Source organism: Microcaecilia unicolor, chromosome 9 (genome assembly GCF_901765095.1).
Source record: "Microcaecilia unicolor chromosome 9, aMicUni1.1, whole genome shotgun sequence".
In the NCBI taxonomy this organism is placed as follows: domain Eukaryota; kingdom Metazoa; phylum Chordata; class Amphibia; order Gymnophiona; family Siphonopidae; genus Microcaecilia; species Microcaecilia unicolor.
The window spans coordinates 15,018,635-15,041,672 of NC_044039.1; the positions used below are offsets into that span (position 1 = coordinate 15,018,635).

The following is a 23,038-nucleotide window of genomic DNA, read 5'->3' on the forward strand; positions in this document are numbered from 1 at the left end:
TCTCTTTCAAAAATGCCCGTTTGTCATAGTTTGTATTGTTATGTGAATATTTTTACTGCAGTAATTGCCTTTGCTCATGTTTGATTTATCTTACTGTACACCGCCTTGAATGAATTCCTTCAAAAAGGCAGTAAATAAATCCAAATAAATAAATACATTAGAATTTACATGGACAAATGTCTAAGCATATTCTATAAAGTGATGCGCATAAATTCTAAGACACTAAGACCTAAGATTCTAAGATCTGAAAAGGGGGCCTGGTCACAGGAATTCCTAGACTTTACATACACTTTTATACAATATGCCCAATTCGTAGGCAATTTAGGTGTCGGCAATTACACCAGATTTTCATCGGCATAAATGGCCGCAACTAAATATAGTCGCGGGGAAAATGGGAGTATCTATAATCTACGCCTAGATTTAGGCATATTCTACAAACCGCACCTAAATTTAGGTGCGGTTTATAGATTACCACTAGGCGTATTTTTTTTGGCGCCAATTTTTTTAGGCATGATATATAGAATCTGGCCCTTAATATGTGACCTGAACAGGAAATGCTGGGCACCCCCCCCCCCCCCCCCCCAATAGGGGCTTAACGTTAATTACTTCGTTAAGTGGAAAATCTAACGCACTTTAATAAAGGGACACCTAAATATTTTAAGGCACTTAAATGAAGCAAACGCACTACAATGCATTGAGAACATTTAAGCATAAATCTTCCTCCTTTCTGCTTTGTCTGGTTTTATTACCAGTATTAACAAACATCCTTAAGGAGATTTCTTCAGAGAGGTTATGGAGTGATTTTAGAGGAGGAGGAAAATCCTAAATGTTTGCTGTCATCAAAATGCAATCATGAAAGAATGCAGTTTTGGACATAGCTGACAGTGTGCGGCAATTGCATTTCATTGAACCCTACTCCAGTATTGTCTTTCAAATTTTATATCTATATACTACAAAATTTGAGCCGTAACAATTACAAAAAGCAACTGGGAAGCCAGGATACTAAGGAGGAGATATGCTCACATTTCTTGAAATAACTTTAGCTAAGAAAGTCTAGCTGGTATGCTAAGTATTCGACACACTGTCAACAGATTCAGGTTTCACACCAAAGTGTGATCACAGCTTTCCTGTCAGTTTCACTTGCTCTCATTTCTGTCTGCAATTAATACAGAAGCATTTCATTTGTCCATATGCAGGAGTGATAAGTTTGAGTACCTCTTCAACCTCACGCAGGGGTGTGCTGGTAAATTGTTAACAGGGGGCTCTCTCTCGCCAGCAAAGTAAAAGAGAATTCAGGAGGGCCCAAGCCCACATTCTGGGATCCATTTTGTTAAAGTAGCCATGGAAGAACCGGCTCCCAAAATTCTTAAAAACTTAACAAACGGCTCTCGAGAGCCTGTGAGAGCCTGCTCCAGCACACCATCCTCACCCCTTTGTCAGCTGCGTTCCCACCTCTTCTCAAATCTACTTCTCGGCATTTACTTTCTTGGAAATGAAGCATTTTCATACCTTCCCCCCCCTCCTCAAATCCTTTAGGGATAAAGTTTTAAAGGCACATAGAAGAGCTTTCTAAAAGATTTCACTAGACATCGTCTGTTGTAAGCGAGTCGATATTACGACTCTTTAAAAACTTAAATTTCTCAGGTTGAAGAACTCACCTCATCCAGCCGTCTTTCCGTTCCCAGTGCCAGAAGGTTGTTATATTCCCTCTCAAGGATTTGTCTTGCCTAGAAACACCATAAAATCATTGTTAATGAACCCATTTGTTAGACGACCTTCAAGCATTATCACAACATACAACTTACAATGAAGGAAGTTAGAGAACTTGCCTGTGTGTTTTTGTGTTGGTATCTGTAACAATAAAGCTAAACTGGTGTAGTAAAGTTGTCATCCAAAGCTACAAGTGACCCATGTACACCACTTTCCAATATATTATTTGCATATTCACGGAGTCCTATTGCCTGTATCCAACGAATGACTCGATCGTTGCTCCATACCAACACATCTAGAAATGAAAATAATGCATTAATTGGTAGAACTCAACTTGTTAAAATATTTGGAACTGAAAATTTGTATGGAACAAGTAAAACTGAAAAAAAAAGATAGCGTAACAAAAAAGTGCTAAGTTTGACAGGACACATACATGATTTGTTATTGACGTTAATCACTGTGCAACTGTTGGGTAAATGATTTCTAAAAAGGAATCCAAAAGCTGACTGACTCCCAAGCATTCGTTTTTCCCTTAGTCACAGGGATACAGAATTTTCCTGGAAAAGAACAAATATTAGAAATGGGCAAAAATATTGTGACTTTACAGTCATAACGAGGACTCCTACTTATAATTCACCCATTTCCCATCAGGAAGGGATTATTGGACCATAATCCAAAATAGTTAAGCTCTGGAACTCCCATCTGGTAAAGCAACTAGCATATCGGAGTTTAAGTAAGGTCTGGACGAGTTCCATAATCTGCTATTAAAATAGCCTTATTTATTTATTGCATTTATACCCCACATTTTCCCACCTATTTGCAGGCTCAATGTGGCTTACATAGTACTACTACTACTATTTAGCATTTCTATAGCCGCTACAAGGCATACGCAGCGCTGCACAAACATAGAAGAAAGACAGTCCCTGCTCAAAGAGCTTACAATCTAATAGACCAAAAAAATAAATAAAGTAAGCAAATCAATCAATTAATGTGAAAGGGAAGGAAGAGAGGAGGGTAGGTGGAGGCGGTGGTTACAAGTGGTTACTAGTCAAAGCAATGTTAAAGAGGTGGGCTTTCAGTCTAGATTTAAAGGTGGCCAAGGATGGGGCAAGACGTAGGGGCTCAGGAAGTTTATTTCCAGGCGTAGGGTGCAGCGAGACAGAAGGCGCGAAGTCAGGAGTTGGCAGTAGTGGAGAAGGGAACAGATAAGAAGGATTTATCCATGGAGCGGAGTGCACGGGAAGGGGTGTAGGGAAGGACGAGTGTGGAGAGATACTGGGGAGCAGCAGAGTGAATACATTTATAGGTTAGTAGAAGAAGTTTGAACAGGATGCGGAAAACGGATAGGGAGCAGTGAAGGGTCTTGAGGAGAGGGGTAGTATGAGTAAAGCGACCCTGGCGGAAGATGAGACGGGCAGCAGAGTTTTGAACCGACTGGAGAGGGGAGAGAGGTGACTAAGTGGGAGGGCCAGCAAGAAGCAGATTGCAGTAGTCTAAACGATGAGGTGACAAGGGTGTGGATGAGGGTTTTGGTAGAGTGCTCGAAAAGAAAGGGGCGAATTTTACGGATGTTGTAAAGAAAGAAACGACAGGTCTTGGCGGTCTGCTGGATATGAGCAGAGAAGGAGAGAGAAGAGTCAAAGATGACCCAGAGAGAAGAGTCAAGATGAACATAATAATAGAATTCAGTTGTAGCATGGGAGCATTAAAAGTCTGTCCTTTAATTATGCCGCAGCAGTGCACAATAGGCCTAGGCAGACTTATACGGTCTGTGCCCTGAAAAGGACAGGTACAAATCATGGTAAGGTATACACAAAAAAGTAGCACATATGAGTACCGTCAAAGGCGTTTGTAGGAGAAGCCGGCTGCGTAAGTTGTTTTGTATTTCAGTCCTTTGCAATTTGGGAAGTGTAGGTTTAGATAGGATCTCGACGATCTGACTTTGTTTCTTATTGGTAAGTCTATGAGGTCCTGTCATGTATCCTGGGACTACGCCGTATATGATTTTGTGGACTAAGTGCAGATTTTGAAGATGATCCGTTCTTTGATTGGGAGCCAATGCAACTTTTCTCGGGAGGGGTTTGGCACTTTTGAAGCGTGTTTTGCTGAATATCAGCCTGGCTGCTGTATTTTGGGCGCTCTGGAGTTTTTGAGTCTTGAGGAAGCCATTACTTATCCCTGAGATTGCTAGCATGGAATTTTGCTACTCTTTGGATTCTGCCAGGCAGTGAAGACCTGGATTGGAAACAGGGTGCTGGGCTTGATGTGCCATTCGTCTGACCCAGTGTGGCTACTCTTATGATTATAGAGATATTTGAAATTCCCTAGGGTGAGAAAATGAAAGGGAAGGGGGCAGCAGTAGCTAGAGAAGCAGGATATGAAAGGAACAGTGAGATGAAGGACGTAGTAAGGGAAACACATTACCTTTATTTTCATGCTGACTTTGTTTCCCTTCTCCTTTCTAGCTCTTTCCTATCGTAATTCAGCCGTTTTAAGCACATGATTCCATACTGTAAACTTGTTCTGCTGCCGTGCAAGAATGACACAAAGAATAAGATTATAACACTACTACTACTACTTATCATTTCTATAGCGCTACCGGATGTACGCAGCGCTTCACACTTGAACATGGAGAGACAGTCCCTGCTCGATAGAGCTTACAATCTAATTATGACAGACAGACAGGACATATCAGGGATAGGGGGACAGTTGAAGGGTCTACACGGGCCTACACTACCACAGCCCATTTTCAGCGCACCTTAGTAAAAGGACCCCTTAATAACACTGAATATTGATCCCTCTGTGTATCCTTTGATTACAGTTTTCAAACTTTTCTTTTTTTTTTTAAATTATGTCACTCTATGGAAATACCTCCATAAAAACTTACCGATGAAAGCTATCCACCATTTTCAGGTGCACACGAAGGTCTTTTTTTGTCAGATGATCCAGCATCCTGGCATCAACCAAGCACTCCATGAAGTAACTTCGGTACTGAGGTAATCCCAGACTAGGGAGCCATTCATTGCCGATCCATTCATGGTTCATATCTCCGTAGGCCAAGGTCTAAAAACAAAACAGTTTCGCAGTCTTGATGAACGAGATACCATCCAATTAATTAAGGTCAATGTTCATTTTCTTCTGTTTACATCCAGTCAAGGCCAAACATGGGTCAGTCCCCATTTTAGGCTACATTTTATGCAGTGGGTGACAGCTCTTGCATTGAAGTACTGTTATTATTGTGAGCAACAGAAATGTAACACATGCGATGATTGCACGGATTGGTATCCATTCTTGCTTGTGTCAAAACAGAATGATTATTCAGCATATCTTATAGATCAAAGGCTTTGTATGTTATTTATCATGGTCACACACATATACACTTTATATGTATACCCAAGTTTTATTTGTCCCTCGTTATGTGTGTATATACACACATATACACACATAACGAGGGACAAATAAAACTTGGGTATACATATAAAGTATCACATAGCATGTAAAATGAGTTTATCTTGTTGGGCAGACTGGATGGACCGTACAGGTCTATCTGCCGTCATTTACTATGTTACTATGTTATTCTTTGGGGTTCTACATGGAATGTTGCTACTAATTGGGATTCCAGAATCTTGTAACTCTTTAGGATTCCAGAATCTTCAGAGCTTTTAGTACAAGAACAGTGCTGGGCAGACTTCTATGGTCTGTGTCCTGAGAATGGCAAGGACAAATCAAACTCGGGTATAAAGTATCACATACCATGTAAAATGAGTTTATCTTGTTGGGCAGACTGGATGGACCGTTCAGGTCTTTATCTGCCGTCATTTACTACGTTACTATGGATAGGCAGCCAGAATAAATTTCCATTTCATATAGTTTCCGGGAATGTTAGTTTCACTCGTTTGACCATTGTTTCAATTTGTGGATTTTTTGGCTCATTTTCCTTTGATAACAACTTGCAATGACATGGAATACGTCATCGTCAATGTTTTCCATATTGTTGTAAATGAAGCCCATTCTTATTTTTAACTGCTTGAGTATAGTTGTGCAGTTATGCAAAGTGCATGCAAATTTCCAAACCTCGCCACCAGGAATGCTGCCTCCTACATTTACTCTTCTAAGGGGCCATTTTATATGTGTCTAATCAAGGGTTATTATATTCTTTGGTACGTGTAAACCACCTCTGATAAAATCGCGACTAGTTTAGTAGTTCATGAGTTGCTCGATGTCAGTGTGCATGTGTATAGTGGGGGGAGGGGGAAGAGAGTTTGGGTGGAGTGCCCAAGTATGTATGTAATTGGTAAACTATTATAATTTATTTGCGTCCTGGCTAATAGGGACGCATGTGTACGCTAGAGCAGTGTTTCCCCCAAGCCTTTCCTGGAGTACCTCTTGCCAGCCAGGTTTCAGGATGTTCACAATGAATATGCATATAATGGAGGCAATGCATGCAAATCAAGTTCCTGCATATTCATTGTGGATATCCTGAAAACCTGACTGGCAAGGGGGTATTGCAGGCCTGGACTTGGAAACACTGACCTGGAGCATGACCGCTACTGTGTATTATTGCCTATGCAAGCTCCTTGTGACCCTGGGCAAGTCACTTATGCCTCCAGTACCTCCGGTACAAAAACTTAGGGGTCTTTTTACTAAAGCGTGGCAAGCCCACTCGGGCTTGCCGCACAGCAATCTGGAACTAGCGCCGGCCCAACGCATTCCCGGTACTAGTGAAAACTATTTGGAAATATTTCCACAGGGGTTTACCTAGCAGTAACCGGGCAGTGCCAGGTTAGCTTGGGAGCCCAAACCGCCACCTCAATGGATGGTGGTAGGTGCCCTCTCCGAAATGGCTGTGTGGCAAGTGCAAACTTACTGCATGGCCATTTCTTTTTATGGGCGTTTTACCCACTGCAGTAAAAGGGGGCCTTTGTATCGCTCCAAGGTGCGGACCCGCACCTCGAATATTGTGCTCAATTCTGGTCGCCTTATCTCAAAAAAGATATAGTGGAATTAGAAAAGCTGCAGAGAAGAGCAACAAAAATGATAAAGGGGATGGGATGACTTCCCTATGAGGAAAGGCAAAAGCGGCTAGGGCTCTTCAGCTTGAGAAAAGGCGGCTGAGGGGAGATATGATAGAGATCTATAAAAATAATGAGTGGAGTTGAACGGGTAGATGTGAAGCGTCTGTTCACGCTTTCCAAAAATACTAGGACTAGGGGGCATGCGATGAAGCTACAATGTAGTAAATTTAAAACTAATCAGAGAAACGTTTTCTTCACTCAACGTGTAATTAAACTCTGGAATTCGTTGCCAGATATTGTGGTAAAGGCGGTTAGCTTAGCGGAGTTAAAAAAAGGTTTGGACGGCTTCCTAAAGGAAAAGTCCATAGACCGTTATTAAAAGGACTTGGGGAAAATCCACTATTTCTGGGATAAGCAGTATAAAATGTTTTGTACTTTTTGGATCTTGCGGGTATTTATGATCTGGATTGGCCACTGTTGGAAACAGGATGCTGGGCTCGATGGACCTTTGGTCTTTCCCAGTATGGCAATACTTATGTACTTATGAACATGGCAAAAATGGCCACCACTGATAGCACGGGTCCCCTTTTACCGCAGCTTAGTAAAAGGGCCCCTTAGACTGTGAGCCAATAGGGACAGAGAAAGTTATCTGTATCTATAAACGTAAACCACTTTGGTTTGTACCACAGACAGGCGGTATAGCAAATCCATGACTCGGTATGTTCAGGGGGGAGGGTCTTTGTCTCAGGTTATGCATCTTTTTCTACTAGACTAATCCCCTTAAAGAGAGGTTTCCCTGGGGGCATCGGGCCACAAATTCCATTATTTCTTTACTGTGGAAGTCCTAACCTGCGGTAAAGCGCCATATTTTACCTGAGCAAGTAACTTCCCCCCTAAATCTTGACTATATATATTTTAAGTCCAAAACATTTTTGCTTATTTGAAGGACTTTTGTTCTGCAAATCTGCAACTTATTCTAAGTGGATCACAAGAAAACAACAACAATAAAAAAATACGAAAAAAAGTGATAGCATACCTGTGCCCAGCTCCCTTCCTCTGACTCCTTCTGCATAATTGAAAAGAGTCTTATTAGTAAAGCAGGTACAGAAAAAACCAAAAATAATGTTTTTGCTGCATATAAACACTACCGTCAATCGCTCTTGAAAAGGAATCTGTTGTTTACACTGGTTCTGCAGGGTGGAATGGCCTCTTGTAGATAAATGTTTAGCCACTGTAGTCCCGCAACCAATCAGATATTGAAATATGAAAACCACTTTTGTGTTAGTACTGTGGTCAATCTCCAGGAACAATAAAACTAAACGGGAGTTCTGAATATTGCAAAATAGAAACAGATGTTTACAAGTTTGGGAAACAAAAGTAATGCTGGTAGTACTAAATGGAGTGAGTGTGGAGAGTGTGAGAGTGTGTGTGTGAGAGAGAGTGAGAGAGTGTGTGTGTGTGTGAGAGAGAGAGAGTGAGAGAGGTGTGTGAGTGTGTGTGAGTGTGAGAGTGAGAGAGAGAGTGTGTGGTGTGTGTGAGAGAGAGAGTGAGAGCAGTGTGTGTGAGTGTGTGTGAGTGTGAGAGTGAGAGAGTGTGTGTGTGAGAGAGAGTGTGTTGTGGAGAGAGTGTGTGTGGTGTGTGTGTGAGAGTGTGTGTGTGTGAGAGAGAGAGTGAGAGAGTGTGTGTGTGTGTGTGGTGTGTGTGATATTAAGTTGCCAGCCCATAATGTGTAATTTCAAATTGTGTTCGCCAATGAACTTGCCAGCTTATTGCTGTCTTTTTCAGGGCTTTTATTTTTCCAGTGTACAGATCTTATCCTTACACTTTTTATTATGCACTCCCATTTTTTTTCTCCCAAGCACCAAAATTCTAGTTTGCCCAGATCTATAATTTCATTTATATAATGGCTCAGGCAGAATTGCACAGAGACTTCCAGGGAGCGATTCTATAAATCAGTGCCTCAGTCTACATGCCGCAATGGTGCAGGCTGAGCGCCAATTCTAGTAATGGCATCTGGGCATGTCTAAGCCATATAGAATTCTAGCATAAATCCATATTGTGCCCTGAATTGAGATGTGATCATTTAAGCCAGGTCAACAGCTGAATAAAGTCAGCGCACCTCAGTGCTCGATACAATGCGCCAAGGTGGTTTGATTAACAAGAAACGGCTTTGATGTCACAAGGCTGAAGCCACTCTGCCCAAGGTGGTTTTCATTCAGCTGCCACCATCTTGGTACACTCAAACCAATGTAATTGATAGGGGGACAAGCTCCGCCCTACTGGTTTCAGACCAAGCACACTCCTGCCATCTCCTGTTAATCAAACCTGCTTGTGATGCGCATAACTGATAATATGCTGTTAAATTATGTGCCTCGCTTGGTAATGCACCCATGGCCTGCTCATCCTCTGCCTCTTGCAGTTACACGCTATCCCCTGGATTCTATATATGTGCCCAGATTTGGATGTAATCCCAAGATGTGACCGCAGCTTAGGGGGCCCTTTACAGAGCGGCTGGTAAACCCAATGTGGGCTTACCACTCGTACTTCGTGGACTACCACCGACCCAGCGTGGCTGCCGGCAGTAGGTCCCGCCCCCAAGTGCGTGACATTTCCAGGGGAAAAGAAAACCCCGGAAATGTCTTGCGTGGGGATAATCCAGTGGTAATCGGGCATCACCACGTGCTTCCCAGTTACCGCTGGGTTAGCATGGTGAGCCCTTATTGCCATCTCAATGGGTGGCGGAAAGGCTCACCATCGCATGGCTATGGGGTAAGAGTTCTCTTACCGTATGGTTATGTGTGCGGGGGCTTTTTTACCCACTGTGGGGGAAAAAGGGCCCTGGTGTGCAGGGGAAATGGCCCCCAGCTGCTAGCGCAGGACCCTTTTTCCTGCAGCTTGGTTAAAGGACCCCTTAATTAGCGAACGAGTCCTTAAGTAATAATTGGCTGCAGTTGGTAAAAGGAAAGTCAAGCCTTCCTGCAGGAAATGGCTGTGCAGCAAGTAAAGCACTTGCTATGCGGCCATTTCGGGGGTGGGGGGACACCTTACCACCACCCATTGAGGTGGTGGTAAAGGTTCCAGTGTTAACCTTGCAGTAAAACTGGGCAGCGCATGGCACTGCCCGATTACCGCTGGGTAAACTCTGGCACTACAAAAATAAATACATTTTTTGTAGCACCGGAAATGACGGCATGCTAGGGGTGGGAAGTATTGCAGGGCCGCTGTGGTAGCCTAGCGGTACTTCCTGTATAGCGAGAGGTAAAAGTCCACCGCTTAGTAAAAGGAGCCCAGAATGCCTTATTCACCTACCATTTACCCCCGCTCCCCAAGCATTGCTGTCATTTCTGGGATATTGCAGTGTCAGTCATCTTAAATGCGCAAAGGCTTGCGTTTATTTCAGGGCCACAGAAATTGGTCCCCTCATTCTGCATTTACCCTTTTACCACTTTAATCACACTACGTGGTGAACTTAAGACAGCATGCACATCTCATTGCCTGGTGGCCACAAACCGGCATGTTCCAACCTTGCATCCCTGTTAATATATGCAAAAATCATTGCTCAAAATTGTTCAAAAATTAAGAAAAAGTGACTAACCTCCTCCTCCTTCCTAGCTCTCAACCTTCAACACTTCCACCCTCAATTCCCTCCTCAAAGTGCCCTCCGCTCCCACCCACCCCCCTCACTCTCTCCTCAATCACTGGCCGATTACTTCCGTGACAAGGTCCAGAAGATCAACCTTGAATTCACCACTAAACCCTCCCCTCCCTCTTCATCCCATAACCCACTCCCCTCAACCAACCAACCCAGGCCTCCTTCTCCTCTTTTCCTGATATCACCGAAGAGGAAACTGCCCATCTCCTCTCCTCCTCGAAATGCACCACCTGTTCCTCAGACCCCATCCCCACCAACTTACTTAACACCATCCCCCCTACTATCACCCCCCCCCCCCCCTCTCTGTCATATCCTTAACCTCTCTCTTTCCACTGCAACCGTCCCGGACACCTTCAAGCATGCCGTAGTCACACCCCTCCTCTAGAAATGTTAAGTAGTAGTAGTAGTAGTACTAACCGCTTTGGTAGGAGCAGCGAGGTTTTCCATTTCCTCATGGGTCACCCAGACATTACCTGAGGGCTAATGCCAAGGGGCCACAGGAAGCAGCCAGGATCCACATTAGGAAAAGCAGTGGTAAAGAAGAAAGGCAGCACCACTGTAAGTTAACAGCGTATAAGCATCACAGTCAGCACAACCACATCAATGAGAGATGACTATATTTATTGTTACATTTACACCCCGCTCTTTCAAATCAATCAAAACCATTGGAAAGCACCTTCAAATGCATCTTGGAAGCGTCTCTTCCTGCCTCCCCTCCTTGTGTCCCGCCCTCGTCGATGTAACTTCCGGTTTCCGTGAGGGCGGGACACAGGGAGGGAAGGCAGGAAGAGAGGCGATCTGCGACTGCTGCTTTGAATGAATAGGGCCCGGAGCCGTGGAGGCAGGCAGGTGAGACCGGGGACTGCAGCGCCGGCGGCCTGAACCCCGGCGCCGGGCCCCCCTCGGAGGTCCGGGGAATTTTGCCCCCCTCCTCTCGGCGGCCCTGATCACTAGCACGTTTGGTAAAAGAGGCCCTTCGTGCTGAGGCAGAATAAAATATTTCCATGTAGTTTGGAGCAAGGGCGTATCTGGACTCGGGCGGTAGGGGGGCCAGAGCCAGAGGGAGGGGCACATTTTAGCCCCCCCCCCGGCGCCACCGATCCCCCCCCCCCCCCCGCCATTTTCGGACCCCCCCTCGCCACCAATGACACCCTCCCCCGCTGCTGTCACTTACCTTTGCTGGCGGGGACCCCAACCCCCCGCCAGCCGAGGTCCTCTCTTCATGCAGGCTGCGCCGCTGCAAGTTTCAACGCTTCCCGTTCTTCTGAGTCTGACGTCCTGCACGTACAACGCGCAGGACGTCAGACTGAATTCCAAATTCTGAGTCTGACGTTCTGCACGTTGTACGTGCAGGACGTCAGACTCAGAAGAACAGGAAGCGTTGAAACTTGCATCCTGCACGGAAGATAGGACTTCGGCTGGCGGGGGCTTGGGGTCCCCCGCCAGCAAAGATCGGCGACGGGTTGGTGGCGGGCGGGAGGGGAGGTGGAGAGGGTCTGTTGTAGGGAGGTCCAGGGCGAAATCTGCGGGGGCCCAGGCCCCTGTGGCCCCACGCAGATACGCCCCTGGTTTGGAGGCATGGAAAGACATTTAAACAGTATCTCGGAAAGGGCGACGCAGAACGTTGACACGGTTTGCTAATTGTAAAGGAGTATATGAAAAGTATACTAGGTAATAAGACAGGTTGTCACATGTGTAGAAACTACACTGGTATAACAGAGATTGCTGGAATTTACTAAGTTATCCAATGAAACTGCACACCGGCCTATGGTATTTGCAGTTCTACCCTACATTACAGACTTTCCCCTCTGCTACCACCTAGTACTGCAAGTTTTTCAAACTGCTACTATTACTAATCATTTCTGTAGCGCTACTAGACGTACACAGAGCTGTACACATTAGATACGGGTACTTTCTCTGTCCCTAGAGGGCTCACAATGTTTTTCTAAACAAATTACTGCATTTATATCACTTAAACAAGGATACATAATCCTCTGTAAACAGAAAATACAACCAATGTTAAATATATTTTTAAATTTTATATAAGGGTTTTACACGTCAGTTTCTACATTTTAATTCTAGAAAGAAGGCATTCACATATAAATGCCAGTTATGGGATCGTAACCTTGCCTGTTTTATTTATTTTAAGCCACATTGAACTTGAGTATATTTAGGATAACGTGGGCTACATATGTCAAAATAAATAAGTTATGTACATAAATATTTAGAATATTTGCATATTCATGTGTACATGTCGGATATGCATCTATAATTGTGGACTTATCCACAGCAGTGTGTAATTTGCAGGTGGATGTACACGTGGGTAGAGTGTGGGTGGGGCACAAAGTTAGACGGGTACCTTATAGCGTGTTACACATGTATCTCTGGAACATAGGCACACACGGGCCAGCTCTGCACCTAAGCTCGTATGTGTATATGTACAAGGAAAGAAGGCACCTACTAGGCAAACTGGCCATACACCTGGGGTGGGGAGGGGCAGCAACATGGCAGGATAACAGCACCTCATCTCCCCAGCTGCCCTACTTCCCAGGCCAAAGTTGCAAGCAGACTCAGCGCCGGGACAGGGCATTTAAACAAGCTTGCGCTCAAGTGCTGTCGACTCCCTCCCGCCCATGACAGGAAATCTGGGGGAGGGAGGATTTATTTTATTTTATTTACAATACTTATACCCTACCTAAAAAACAAGCGGCTCACAAAAATACGTTCATAAAATCAAAAGTCACATACAATACCAACAAAACTTGTCGAATTTAACTATTCCCTACACCGCTATGCGAACTCTTAGATCCCTAACAGATAACAGGTTAGTTATTCCCCCTCTTGCTAAGGCTAGATGGGAATCTACACGGAGATCGGCTTTTTTCTATTTGTCACCCTCCCTTTGGAATAGCCTTCCAAAGGAGATCAGATTAGAGAAATCTTATCTCCATTACCGAAAACTTTTGAAAACCTTTCTCTTTATAAGCTACATAGAACAGAACTTAGCATAATGAGATAAGGTCAAAAAGAAAAGGAAAAAGGGGCAGCTTAACTGTATATTAGATTTTTAATTTGTACTGATTTTATTATGTAGTTTATTCTGGTTTGCTGTGCTTTCCTGTCATGAATGGAATTCCTATGTTTGTTTATTTGTATACACTAATTGTTTTTGTACATATGTAAACCGTTCTGTTTTGCAGCTGCAATAAGACACGGTATATAAATTAACATAAATAAAAAAAAAACAAAAACACAAATTCTGCATAAGACTACATATTTTAAAAAAGCCTTTAAGAATAAATGTGTGTTGTTTTTTTAAAGGACAACGTAAAATATCTGGAAGACTGTTCCACATCAATGGTCCTGCAACTGAAAATGCGCTTTAATGAACGACTCAAATCTGGTACCCGTGTGATAGCATTTGAGCATGGGCCCAGCTCTGGCATGCACTCAGTCTCCTTGCAACTTCAGCATAGGAAGGTGTATGACCGCAACAGCAGGGGCAGGGAAGAGGTGAGATATGAGGGACATGGGATGGGGTAGAGAAGGGGAGATGGTGGACTACAGAGATGGGTATAGAAGAGAGATGGTGGACTACAGACATGGGTGGAGAAGGGGAGGGGAGATGGTGAACTACAGTGATGAATGGAGAAGGGGAGAGGAGATGGTGGCCTACAGGGAAGGGGCATAGGGAACAGAAGAACAATGGAGATGCTGGACTCCTGGCGGAGGGGTGATTAAGGCCTTGAGTCATACCGCGGGAGAGGGGGCACCCAGCTGAAGGTTCGTCTAAAGCAGGCATGGGCAACCTCGAAGGCCACAACCCAGTAGCGTTTTCAAGATTTCCACTGGATAGTGCCACTGAATATCTGATCACTGTGGAGCTATCTGTTAGCATCAAGGCGGGCCCAGAGGTTAGCCAGGCACCACCAATACCCAGATAACTAACCAGTTACTCTATCCAGATATTGGCACTGGATATTGGTAATACCTGGATAACTTCTGGTTACAGCCAATGACCCAAATATTCAGTGCCAGCATCCGGATAAAACCAGATGAAAAATGCTGACTTCTGTGAAATATTGACTAGAGTATTACCTTTTCCATTTTGTAGGTTGGTCCTAGCCAATAAACATAATTTAGAATGTTGTTATATTTCTGCAACAAAATTATACAAACCCAACATTCTCAGTCAACGGTTTGCCTCCGCTCAATTAATTCTATGGATTGTTAATTATTTTTTTGTAGGTTATGATGCTCATATATTCCAGTGCAAAGTCATGTATTATAGAAAAGTAAACTCATTAGTAAAATGTTGTTTTATTAATTGAGTTTAGTCCTCTGAGAATAAGAACTTGTCACTCAGCAATAAAGCGCAACTCAAATGATGCTGTAGGAATAATCAGCAAGATTCAGTCACCATTGAGCAATTATCTTATTTTGTGAGCAGCAGTTAATAGGTTTAAGAGCAAATAGATGGAAGATCATTACACTTCATAGATGAAGGCAACCTTTGAGACTTGCTAGGACATGTTGATCTTATGTGTCGTCATCAACTATGTTACTATCCTGCTTATTTTCGAAGGAGAAGGGCGGCCATCTTCCAACACAAATCGGGAGATGGGCGCCCTTCTAAGGGCGGCCAAATCGGTATAATCGAAAGCCGATTTTGGCCGGCTTCAACTGCTTTCCGTCGCAGGGCAGGCCAAAGTTCAAGGGGGCGTGTCAGCAGTGTACCGAAGGCGGGACGGGGGTGTGGTTAAGAGATGGCCGTCCTCGGCCAATAATGGAAAAAAGAAGGCCGGCCCTGACGCGCATTTGGTCGACTTTACTTGGTCCCTTTTTGTTCACGACCAAGCCTTGAAAATCGGGAATCACCTCCCCTTACTCCCCCAGTGGTCACCAACCCCCTCCCACCCCCCCAAAAATTAAAAAAACATTTGTTTGCCAGCTTCTATGCCAGCCTCAAATGTCATACCCAGCTCCATCACAGCACTATGCAGGTCCCTGGAGCAGTTTTTAGTGGGTACTGGAGTGCACTTCAGACAGGCGAACCCAGGCCCATCCCCCCCTACCTGTTACACTTGTGGTAGTAAATGTGAGCCCTCCAAAACCCACCCGAAACCCACTGTACCCACATCCAGGTGCCTCCCTTACCCTTTAAGGGCTATGGTAGTGTTGTACAGTTGTGGGTAGTGGGTTTTGGGGAGCTCAGCACCCAAAGTAAGGGAGCTATGTAGCTGGGATCAATTTGTGAAGTCCACTGCAGTGCCCCCTAGGGTGCCCGGTTGGTGTCCTGGCATGTGAGGGGGACCAGTGCACTACAAATGCTGGCTCCTCCCACGACCAAATGGCTTGGATTTGGCCGGTTTTGAGATGGCCGCCATTCGTTTCCATTATCGGCGAAAACCAATGGCGGCCATATTTTGTATATTGTTTCACGGTAGTTACCGTATTTGTTTATTCTTGGTTATTTTACTATTTTTATGCTGTTAACAAAATTCTAAGTTTAATGTTAAACTGTACCTGCTGTACACCACCTTGGGTGAATCTCTTCGTAAGGGCAGTTAATAAGTCCCAATAAATAAAATGAATAAAATAGAAGACCCGCATAGCATAGCACTAATTGGCAATAATTGGAATTTACACACGCTTCTTTTTAGGTGTGCTTAAATTCCAATGCATGTAGCTAAAAAGGGGGCGCGGCCATGGGAGGAGTGTAGGCATATTGGGGACGTCAATCACATTTACGTGCGTTGTTACAGAACTCAGGGGAACATGTGTACATTTTGGAGTGGGCATTTATACTAGGTACATATGTTTCCCCACCCTATACGCTATTCTATAATCCACATCTTAGTGTAGACAAGGTTTATAGAAGAGCGCTATGGGCTCCTTTTACTAAGTGGCAGTAAGCCCAACGGGGGGCTTACCACTCGCTATATAGAAAATACAGCCGGGCTACCATAGCAGCCCGGTGGGATTTCCCACTCCTAGCGCATTGCTATTCCCAGTGCTACAAAAATGTATTTATTTTTGTAGCGCCGGAGTGTATCCAGCGGTAATTGGGCAGTGCTGCGTGCTGCCCAGTTACGGTTAATGCGGGAGTCCTTATGGGCTCCCCCTCGACAAGTGCTTTACTTGCTGCACGGCCACTTCCTGCAGGAAGGCGAGACTTCCCTTTTACCAGCTGCGGTAAAAGGGGGCCTCAGCACGCGCTGATGCCAGTGCCGGCTCCCTTTTGCCGCAGCTTGGTAACAAGGGGCCCTATGTGCATTATTCTGACATGCCTACATTTAAGATGCTTTATGTAGAATCTGGCCCATAGATTATAAAATTCTATAATTTACACGTATCTGCAACAAATATTCATGCAGACATTTACATCAGCTTGGTTTATGTGTCCATGGCTGCCACTTACTTTAGTATTTTATAAAAACAAGCTGGAGTCTACCTAGCTTTATAAAACAGGTTCAACACAAGCTGGAGTCTACCTAGCTTTATAAAACAGGTTCAACAGACACCCTAAGAGGTGTTTTAACTAGGCAACCCCTTATTAAATTACCCTCGAAACGCCTTACTCAGTATAAGCTTGTTTTCCACAGGCACAGAATAGAAAAATGTCTTTCTGAATAAAGCCCAGCGGTATCCATAAAACACACAGGCAATAAATGCATGCTAAGTCTACTCAGAAGCTCCGCTCTAAAGGAAATAATATATTGCCTGTATCAATGATTAACAGTTAAGAAGTTTAATGGAAGATACGTTTCCAGGCTCTTCAGGATAATCCTGTAGATTTTGAAGTGATTTGCGTTGCCATGGTTTCACTTGGAAGACATGCTGCTGCAGACATTTACCTAATGCCAGACGGCAGTAGGCAGAGAGGTTGTGCTACTTACAGTCCTAGACGTTGGAGGAGCCGACGGGCTCGTGAGCGACACCATCTCCTGTATCGCTAGCCGGAGCTTCAAGCGATGGAGGGGATTGCTGATTCCGATTTCTCTCTGGATCTCAGTGTCAGACAAAGCAGACATGATGGCTCCGCTTTTCACATTTGCTCGGCACGCTGCAACATACCATGCTGGCATTCCAAGCCACAGCTGTTGAAGGGGAAACCACGTTTATTCATCAACTAGTATTCCCTGTCAGAATCTGATAGGCATGCATCCTGAATTTCACCTCTAGGTGTCACTATTGTATGATAAGTGAAATTCGCTCTCCTGAGACTCTATGATGGCGGCCTCTACAGCACTTACAGACATCACTGCCTTGAAGAGCAGAAGCCTAGTTGTAGAATCAAATTCAGATCCTCTTCATGGCCGCATGTAGCACTGTTGAGTCAGTCCCTAAATTAAATTTCTCATGCTTAATATCAATCGGTTCAATATATTCAGTTTTTTTTTTTAGGTCAGCCTTCTTGACCATAGTGCTGCAGAGGACTCGAGTCACCCAAAGGGTAACCGAGAAGCAGGGGCGTAGCCAGACTTTGGTGGGAGGGGGGTCCAGCGCACGAGGTGAGGGGGCACATTTTAGCCCCCCCCCCCGCCATTGCCGACCCGCCGCCACTTTTGACACCCCCCCGCCTCTCGTCCCCCCCCCCCCCGCGAACCCTCCCCCGCCGTCGCCTACCTTTGGTTTTGCTGGCGGGGGACCCCAATCCCCGCCAGCCGACGTCCTCTTCGTCCTGCAGTGAAAAAAGTCTTCGTTCTTCTGTTGCATGCTTGCTGACGTCCTGCATGTACAACAGAAGAACGAAGACTTTTTTCACTGCAGGACGAAGAGGACGTCAACTGGTGGGGATTGGGGTCCCCCGCCAGCAAAACCGAAGGCAGGCGACGACGGGGGAGGGTTCGCGGGGGGAGAGGGTCTTCGGGAGAGTGGTCCAGGAGGAAATCTACGGGGGCCCAGGCCCCACGAAGCTATGCCACTGTCGAGGAGGAAATTTCCGTTAACATAGGGGAGGGAAAGATGGAAACTGCTGTTAATGACATGACACTGAGGAGCTCAGTCTCTCCTTGACTCAATGAGAGAACTTGAACCATTCAATGTTCCATCTGGGTGGAGTTATTTAAGAGTGGAAGAAAACTGGGTAGGGGGGGGGGGGGGGGAAGGGAAAACCTGCAGCCTTTATATTTCCTTAAAAGGCTACAAGGGTTCTAGTATTAATTCGTTAGTTATTTCACAAACATCAAGCAGACCATGCGGAATAATTTGCATTTCTGCAAAGGGTGATGCATTTCAAGAAGGTTAAAAAAAAAAAAGAGCATTATTATATCTGTTAAATAACTGGCCTTGAGAATGGTTTGAATAATTGCTTTTCTATGTTCAGTAGAAATTAAAACTTAATAGCAGATCTGGGTCCTGTTACCATTTAGCTATACAGTTGACATAGTTTCATTCAAGATATTTTTCTTCCTTCATTAAACTATAACTTTACAGTGTTAACATTTTTGAATGGGTTAAACATAGGATTTTATTTTTAAATAAGGTATGTAGGTTTGAAACTTCAGCCTTTAGCAGCTGTTTTTGGAACCTGCCTAAAACGTGTCCCCAGGAATGCCTCTTCCCGCTTTTGAACCCAATGCAATGCTTTCAAGGCAACCTGTGGAACACCATGCCTGAAAACGGACCTCTAGAAAATCTCTCTGATCCATACCTCTAGCCAAGAAACCACGGTGGGCCCATCCCACTGGGCAAAGGGCAGCCCTTTCCTTCGAGCTTCTTCCAGAAGTTCATGCCTAAAAACAGCACACATCATAAATCAAATTGCAGCATATCTCTGCTCCCAAAATATTAAAGGGGAAATCTACAGGACTACAAAAGAAGCGGCACGTTCACCAATACCAGTGAATTTTTTGGCCCTCATAGAGTTAATATTTGGATGAAAAATTCATCTGAATGGACAACTACTATCTGTATAGGGCAGGGGCGTAGACAGACTTCGGCAGGAGGGGGGTCCAGAGCCCGAGGTGAGGGGGCACATTTTAGCCTCCCCCCTACCAACTTTGACCCCCCCCCTCTGCCATTGCCGACCCCCCCCGCCACCAACTCTGACCCCCCCCTGCCGACAACCCTCTTGATCCCCCCTCCCGCTGCCAACCCGCCGTCGCCTACCTTTGCTGGCAGGGGACCCCAACCCCCACCAGCCGAGGTCCTCTTCTTCCCACATTGTATGTGCAGGACGTCAGACTCACAGAAACAGAACGAAGCCTTGCGCGGGATTGGTTGGGGTCCCCCGCCAGCAAAGGTAGGCGACGGGAAGGGGGGGGGGGGGTCGAGAGGGTTGTCAGCAGGGGGGCCCAGGGGCAAATCTACAGGGGCCCAGGCCCCCGTGACCCCATACTGGCTACGCCACTGGTATAGGGAAGGGGTTGAGGGTGCAGGGAGGGTGAAGGGATATCCGGATAGCAGTGATATTCATTTGATCTGTAGATAAGGTATGCATTTATTTAGGCCTGCTGAACAACATGCAATGCATGCACAGCTGGTGCTTCCATTAGGTGAACTAGATGGTTGCCTAGACTGCCAAGATTCGGGGTAGCAAATGGCGGCCTAGGCATTCCCCCTCCCAATCAGCAGTGGGCAGAAAAACCAGAACTAGCAGGCAGGCTCACAACTAAACAAGAAACTGCAAGTCCTCAGCATATGTATGCTGAAAGACTGCCTCTTTTGTCCCAGACTTTCAGTTACAAAGTGGGTGGGGACGTGTCAGCCTTCAGTGCACCCATGTGTTGAGCCTCCCCCTCCCTCCCGTGCATCTTTGTTGTTTAGCTGCCAGCTTGCCTGCTGAGCTCTGGCTGTTATGTCCAGTTGCTGTTGTAAGGGAAGGGTAAGGAGTAAGGGGAGATGCTGGACCACCATGTTGGGATGTGTTGGGATGACATGAGATGCTGGACTGCTAGGGGGCAAGGGAAGAAGAGGGGGGGGGGGGAGATTATTGCTGGTCCATGGGGGGGGGGGATGGGGGAGGAACAGGAAGATTCTGGCCTATGGGGGGGAAGATAGGGAGCAGTGAGATGCTGGGCTGCAAGGGAAGGGGGCGGGGAAGGGCACAAGAGCTCCCTAAGGCCTTTCACTGGCTCTGACTGCATGTATATTCAGTGCAACTACTTTATTCATATAGCAGTACTCTATACATGTAATAAGGAATTTTCTTGTATTTGGTGCCTGCAAGTAAATAGTTTGATAGAGGCGGGTTACCATATTTTGTCCTCTTAAAAAGAGGACACATTTCCCGCCCACGCCCATGCCCCTTTCATATCATCGCCCTGCCCCCTGTCACATATTCCCCTCCCCTGCCCCCCCGTCACCTCCCCTCCCCCTTGTCATATATTCCCCTCCTCTGCCCCGTCACCTACCCTCCCATCACCTCCTCTCCCCCCCCCCCTTACTTACTATCTACTGCCCTGATGGTCTAGTGACCTCTTCGGGGCAGGAAAGAGCCCCCTCTTTCCTGCCCAGAGCGCTGCCTTGCCCTGCATCCTTCTCGGCGGCCATTTTGAATCCTGAGCCGAGACTGAGAAGGATGCAGGGCAAGGGCAGGAAAGAGCCCCTCTTTCCTGCCCCAATGAGGTCACTAGACCATCAGGGCAGATAGTTAAGTAAGGGGAGGGGAGACCCACTGCGCCGCTTGCCTGCCCGCCCGCTTATCCAGAAATCCGGACAAACAGGCGGGCGGGCAAAACCCGCCCGGACACCCCGGACATGTCCTCAAAAAAAGGACATGTCCGGGGAAATCCGGACATATGGTAACCCTAGATAGAGCAAGTTCTTTGCATGGACTGTAAAAAAAAAAAATATTGCTTGCTACAAGGAACTCAATCCAAATGACAGGGACGCTGAACTTAAAAGCAAGTGATTGGATGAAAAGGCAATTCAACATTTCCTGCACTTTTCCACACTATCAATGGCATCTGGAGACAGATCATTACAGATGGCTTTTACCTTTCTAGTAGTAGGAAAGAGGTGGGTGGGTGTTTTTGGGGGGGGGGGGGGGGGGGGGGGGGTTACCAAGCAGTCACATGAGCATTTTGCATGATTGATATCTACTCAAGACAGTACTACTACTACTAACTAACTAACATTTCTAAAGCGCTACTAGGGTTACGCAGCGCTGTACAATTTAAACATAGAAGGACAGTCCCTGCTCAAAGAGCTTACAATCTAAAAGACAAGAGAACAATCTAAAGACAAGTGAACAATCTAGAGGACGAGTGAACAGTTAATCTGATAGGGTGGATAGATTGGGGCATTCTATATTTCTCAAGCGGTTAGGCGCCGAAGGCAGCATTGAAGAGGTGAGTTTTAAGCAGAGATTTGAAGATGGGTAGGGAGGGGGCATGGCGTATGGGTAAAGGAAGATTGTTCCAGGCATAGGGTGAGGCAAGGCAGAATGAGCGGAGCCTGGAGTTGGCAATGGTGGAGAAGGGTACTGAGAGAAGGGCTTTGTCCTGTGAGCGGAGGTTACGGGCGGGAACATAGGGGGAGATGAGGGTGGAGAGGTAGTGAGGAGCCGCAGACTGAGTGCATTTGTAGGTAAGGAGGAGGAGCTTGAATTGTATGCGATATCTGATCGGAAGCCAATGAAGTGACTTGAGGAGAGGGGTGATATGAGTATATCGGTTCTGGCGGAATATAAGACGTGCGGCAGCGTTCTGAACGGATTGAAGGGGGGATAGATGGCTGAGTGGGAGGCCGGTGAGGAGTAAGTTGCAGTAGTCAAGGCGAGAGCGTGGACGAGAGTTCTGGTGGTGTGCTCAGAGAGGAAAGGGCGAATTTTGCTGATGTTGAAGAGGAAGAAGCGACAGGTCTTGGCAGTCTGTTGGATATGCGCAGAGAAGGAGAGGGAGGAGTCGAAGATGACTCCGAGGTTGCTATCAACTGAGATAGAGAGTGGAGGAAGAGGAGACGTGGGTTTACTCAAGACAGCAAAAGCCATCGAGGATTCTTAGCATTCTATCCCTATTCCGACCTCATGTAGGAAATTTAATAAAAGCTTCATGAATTTCTATTGCTTTGACCCCCAAGTATCACTGACACTTTCATGGAGGAGAAGAGGAACCAATAAAACACAATGCACCTAATATGAAAATGGTGGAAGTGGGAGAACCGGACCGAGAACGGGAGCCATTCGTTCAATTCTGTACAGGTAACCTCGGCGTTTACTTCTGCATTCTGTAAATAGCTCTAGAATCTTCTGTTAGACATTGTGGAAAGGAGCAAAAGAAATAATTGGCATGACTTATCCAGCTTTATGATGGGGCATAAAACATTGCAGTGGAAGTGGGCACCATGAAAAAGCCGTATTCTTCACATCCTGTAATTCAAATTCATTAAGTTATTATGTGTGACAGCTCTGCCAATATAAGAGACTTCCTGCTGTAAAATGTGAATGTTAACAGCGCCTTGTTATTACAGAAGTGCACACTTTATAAAGTGCATAGGTGTGGTTTGCCGTATTGAGTCTCCTGTGATTAAAAAAAAACACAGTACTGGTTGTTAAAAAATTTAGAATAAGGATGAGTTTCAGGTGTGACTGTGTTTTAAGCCATTATGCCAAGTCTCTGGCCCAGGGGCGTATCTGCGTGGGGCCACAGGGGCCTGGGCCCCCGCAGATTTCGCCCTGGCCCCCCTCCCCGCCGTCAACCCTCCCCCGCTGCTT

At 45.7% G+C, this 23,038-nt stretch overlaps 1 protein-coding gene across 1 annotated transcript in view; it reads right to left on the reverse strand.

Annotated features, from left to right (window-relative positions):
* Positions 1-23,038, reverse strand: part of PPFIA2 (PTPRF interacting protein alpha 2) — a 342,348-nt gene that overhangs the window by 9,607 nt on the left and 309,703 nt on the right. Inside the window, 11 exon segments of the mRNA XM_030214146.1 lie at positions 1,659-1,722; positions 1,826-1,880; positions 1,883-2,005; positions 4,135-4,153; positions 4,155-4,233; positions 4,598-4,773; positions 6,244-6,257; positions 7,758-7,791; positions 10,795-10,857; positions 17,277-17,477; positions 19,034-19,115. Coding sequence (XP_030070006.1) covers positions 1,659-1,722; positions 1,826-1,880; positions 1,883-2,005; positions 4,135-4,153; positions 4,155-4,233; positions 4,598-4,773; positions 6,244-6,257; positions 7,758-7,791; positions 10,795-10,857; positions 17,277-17,477; positions 19,034-19,115 — 910 coding nt within the window.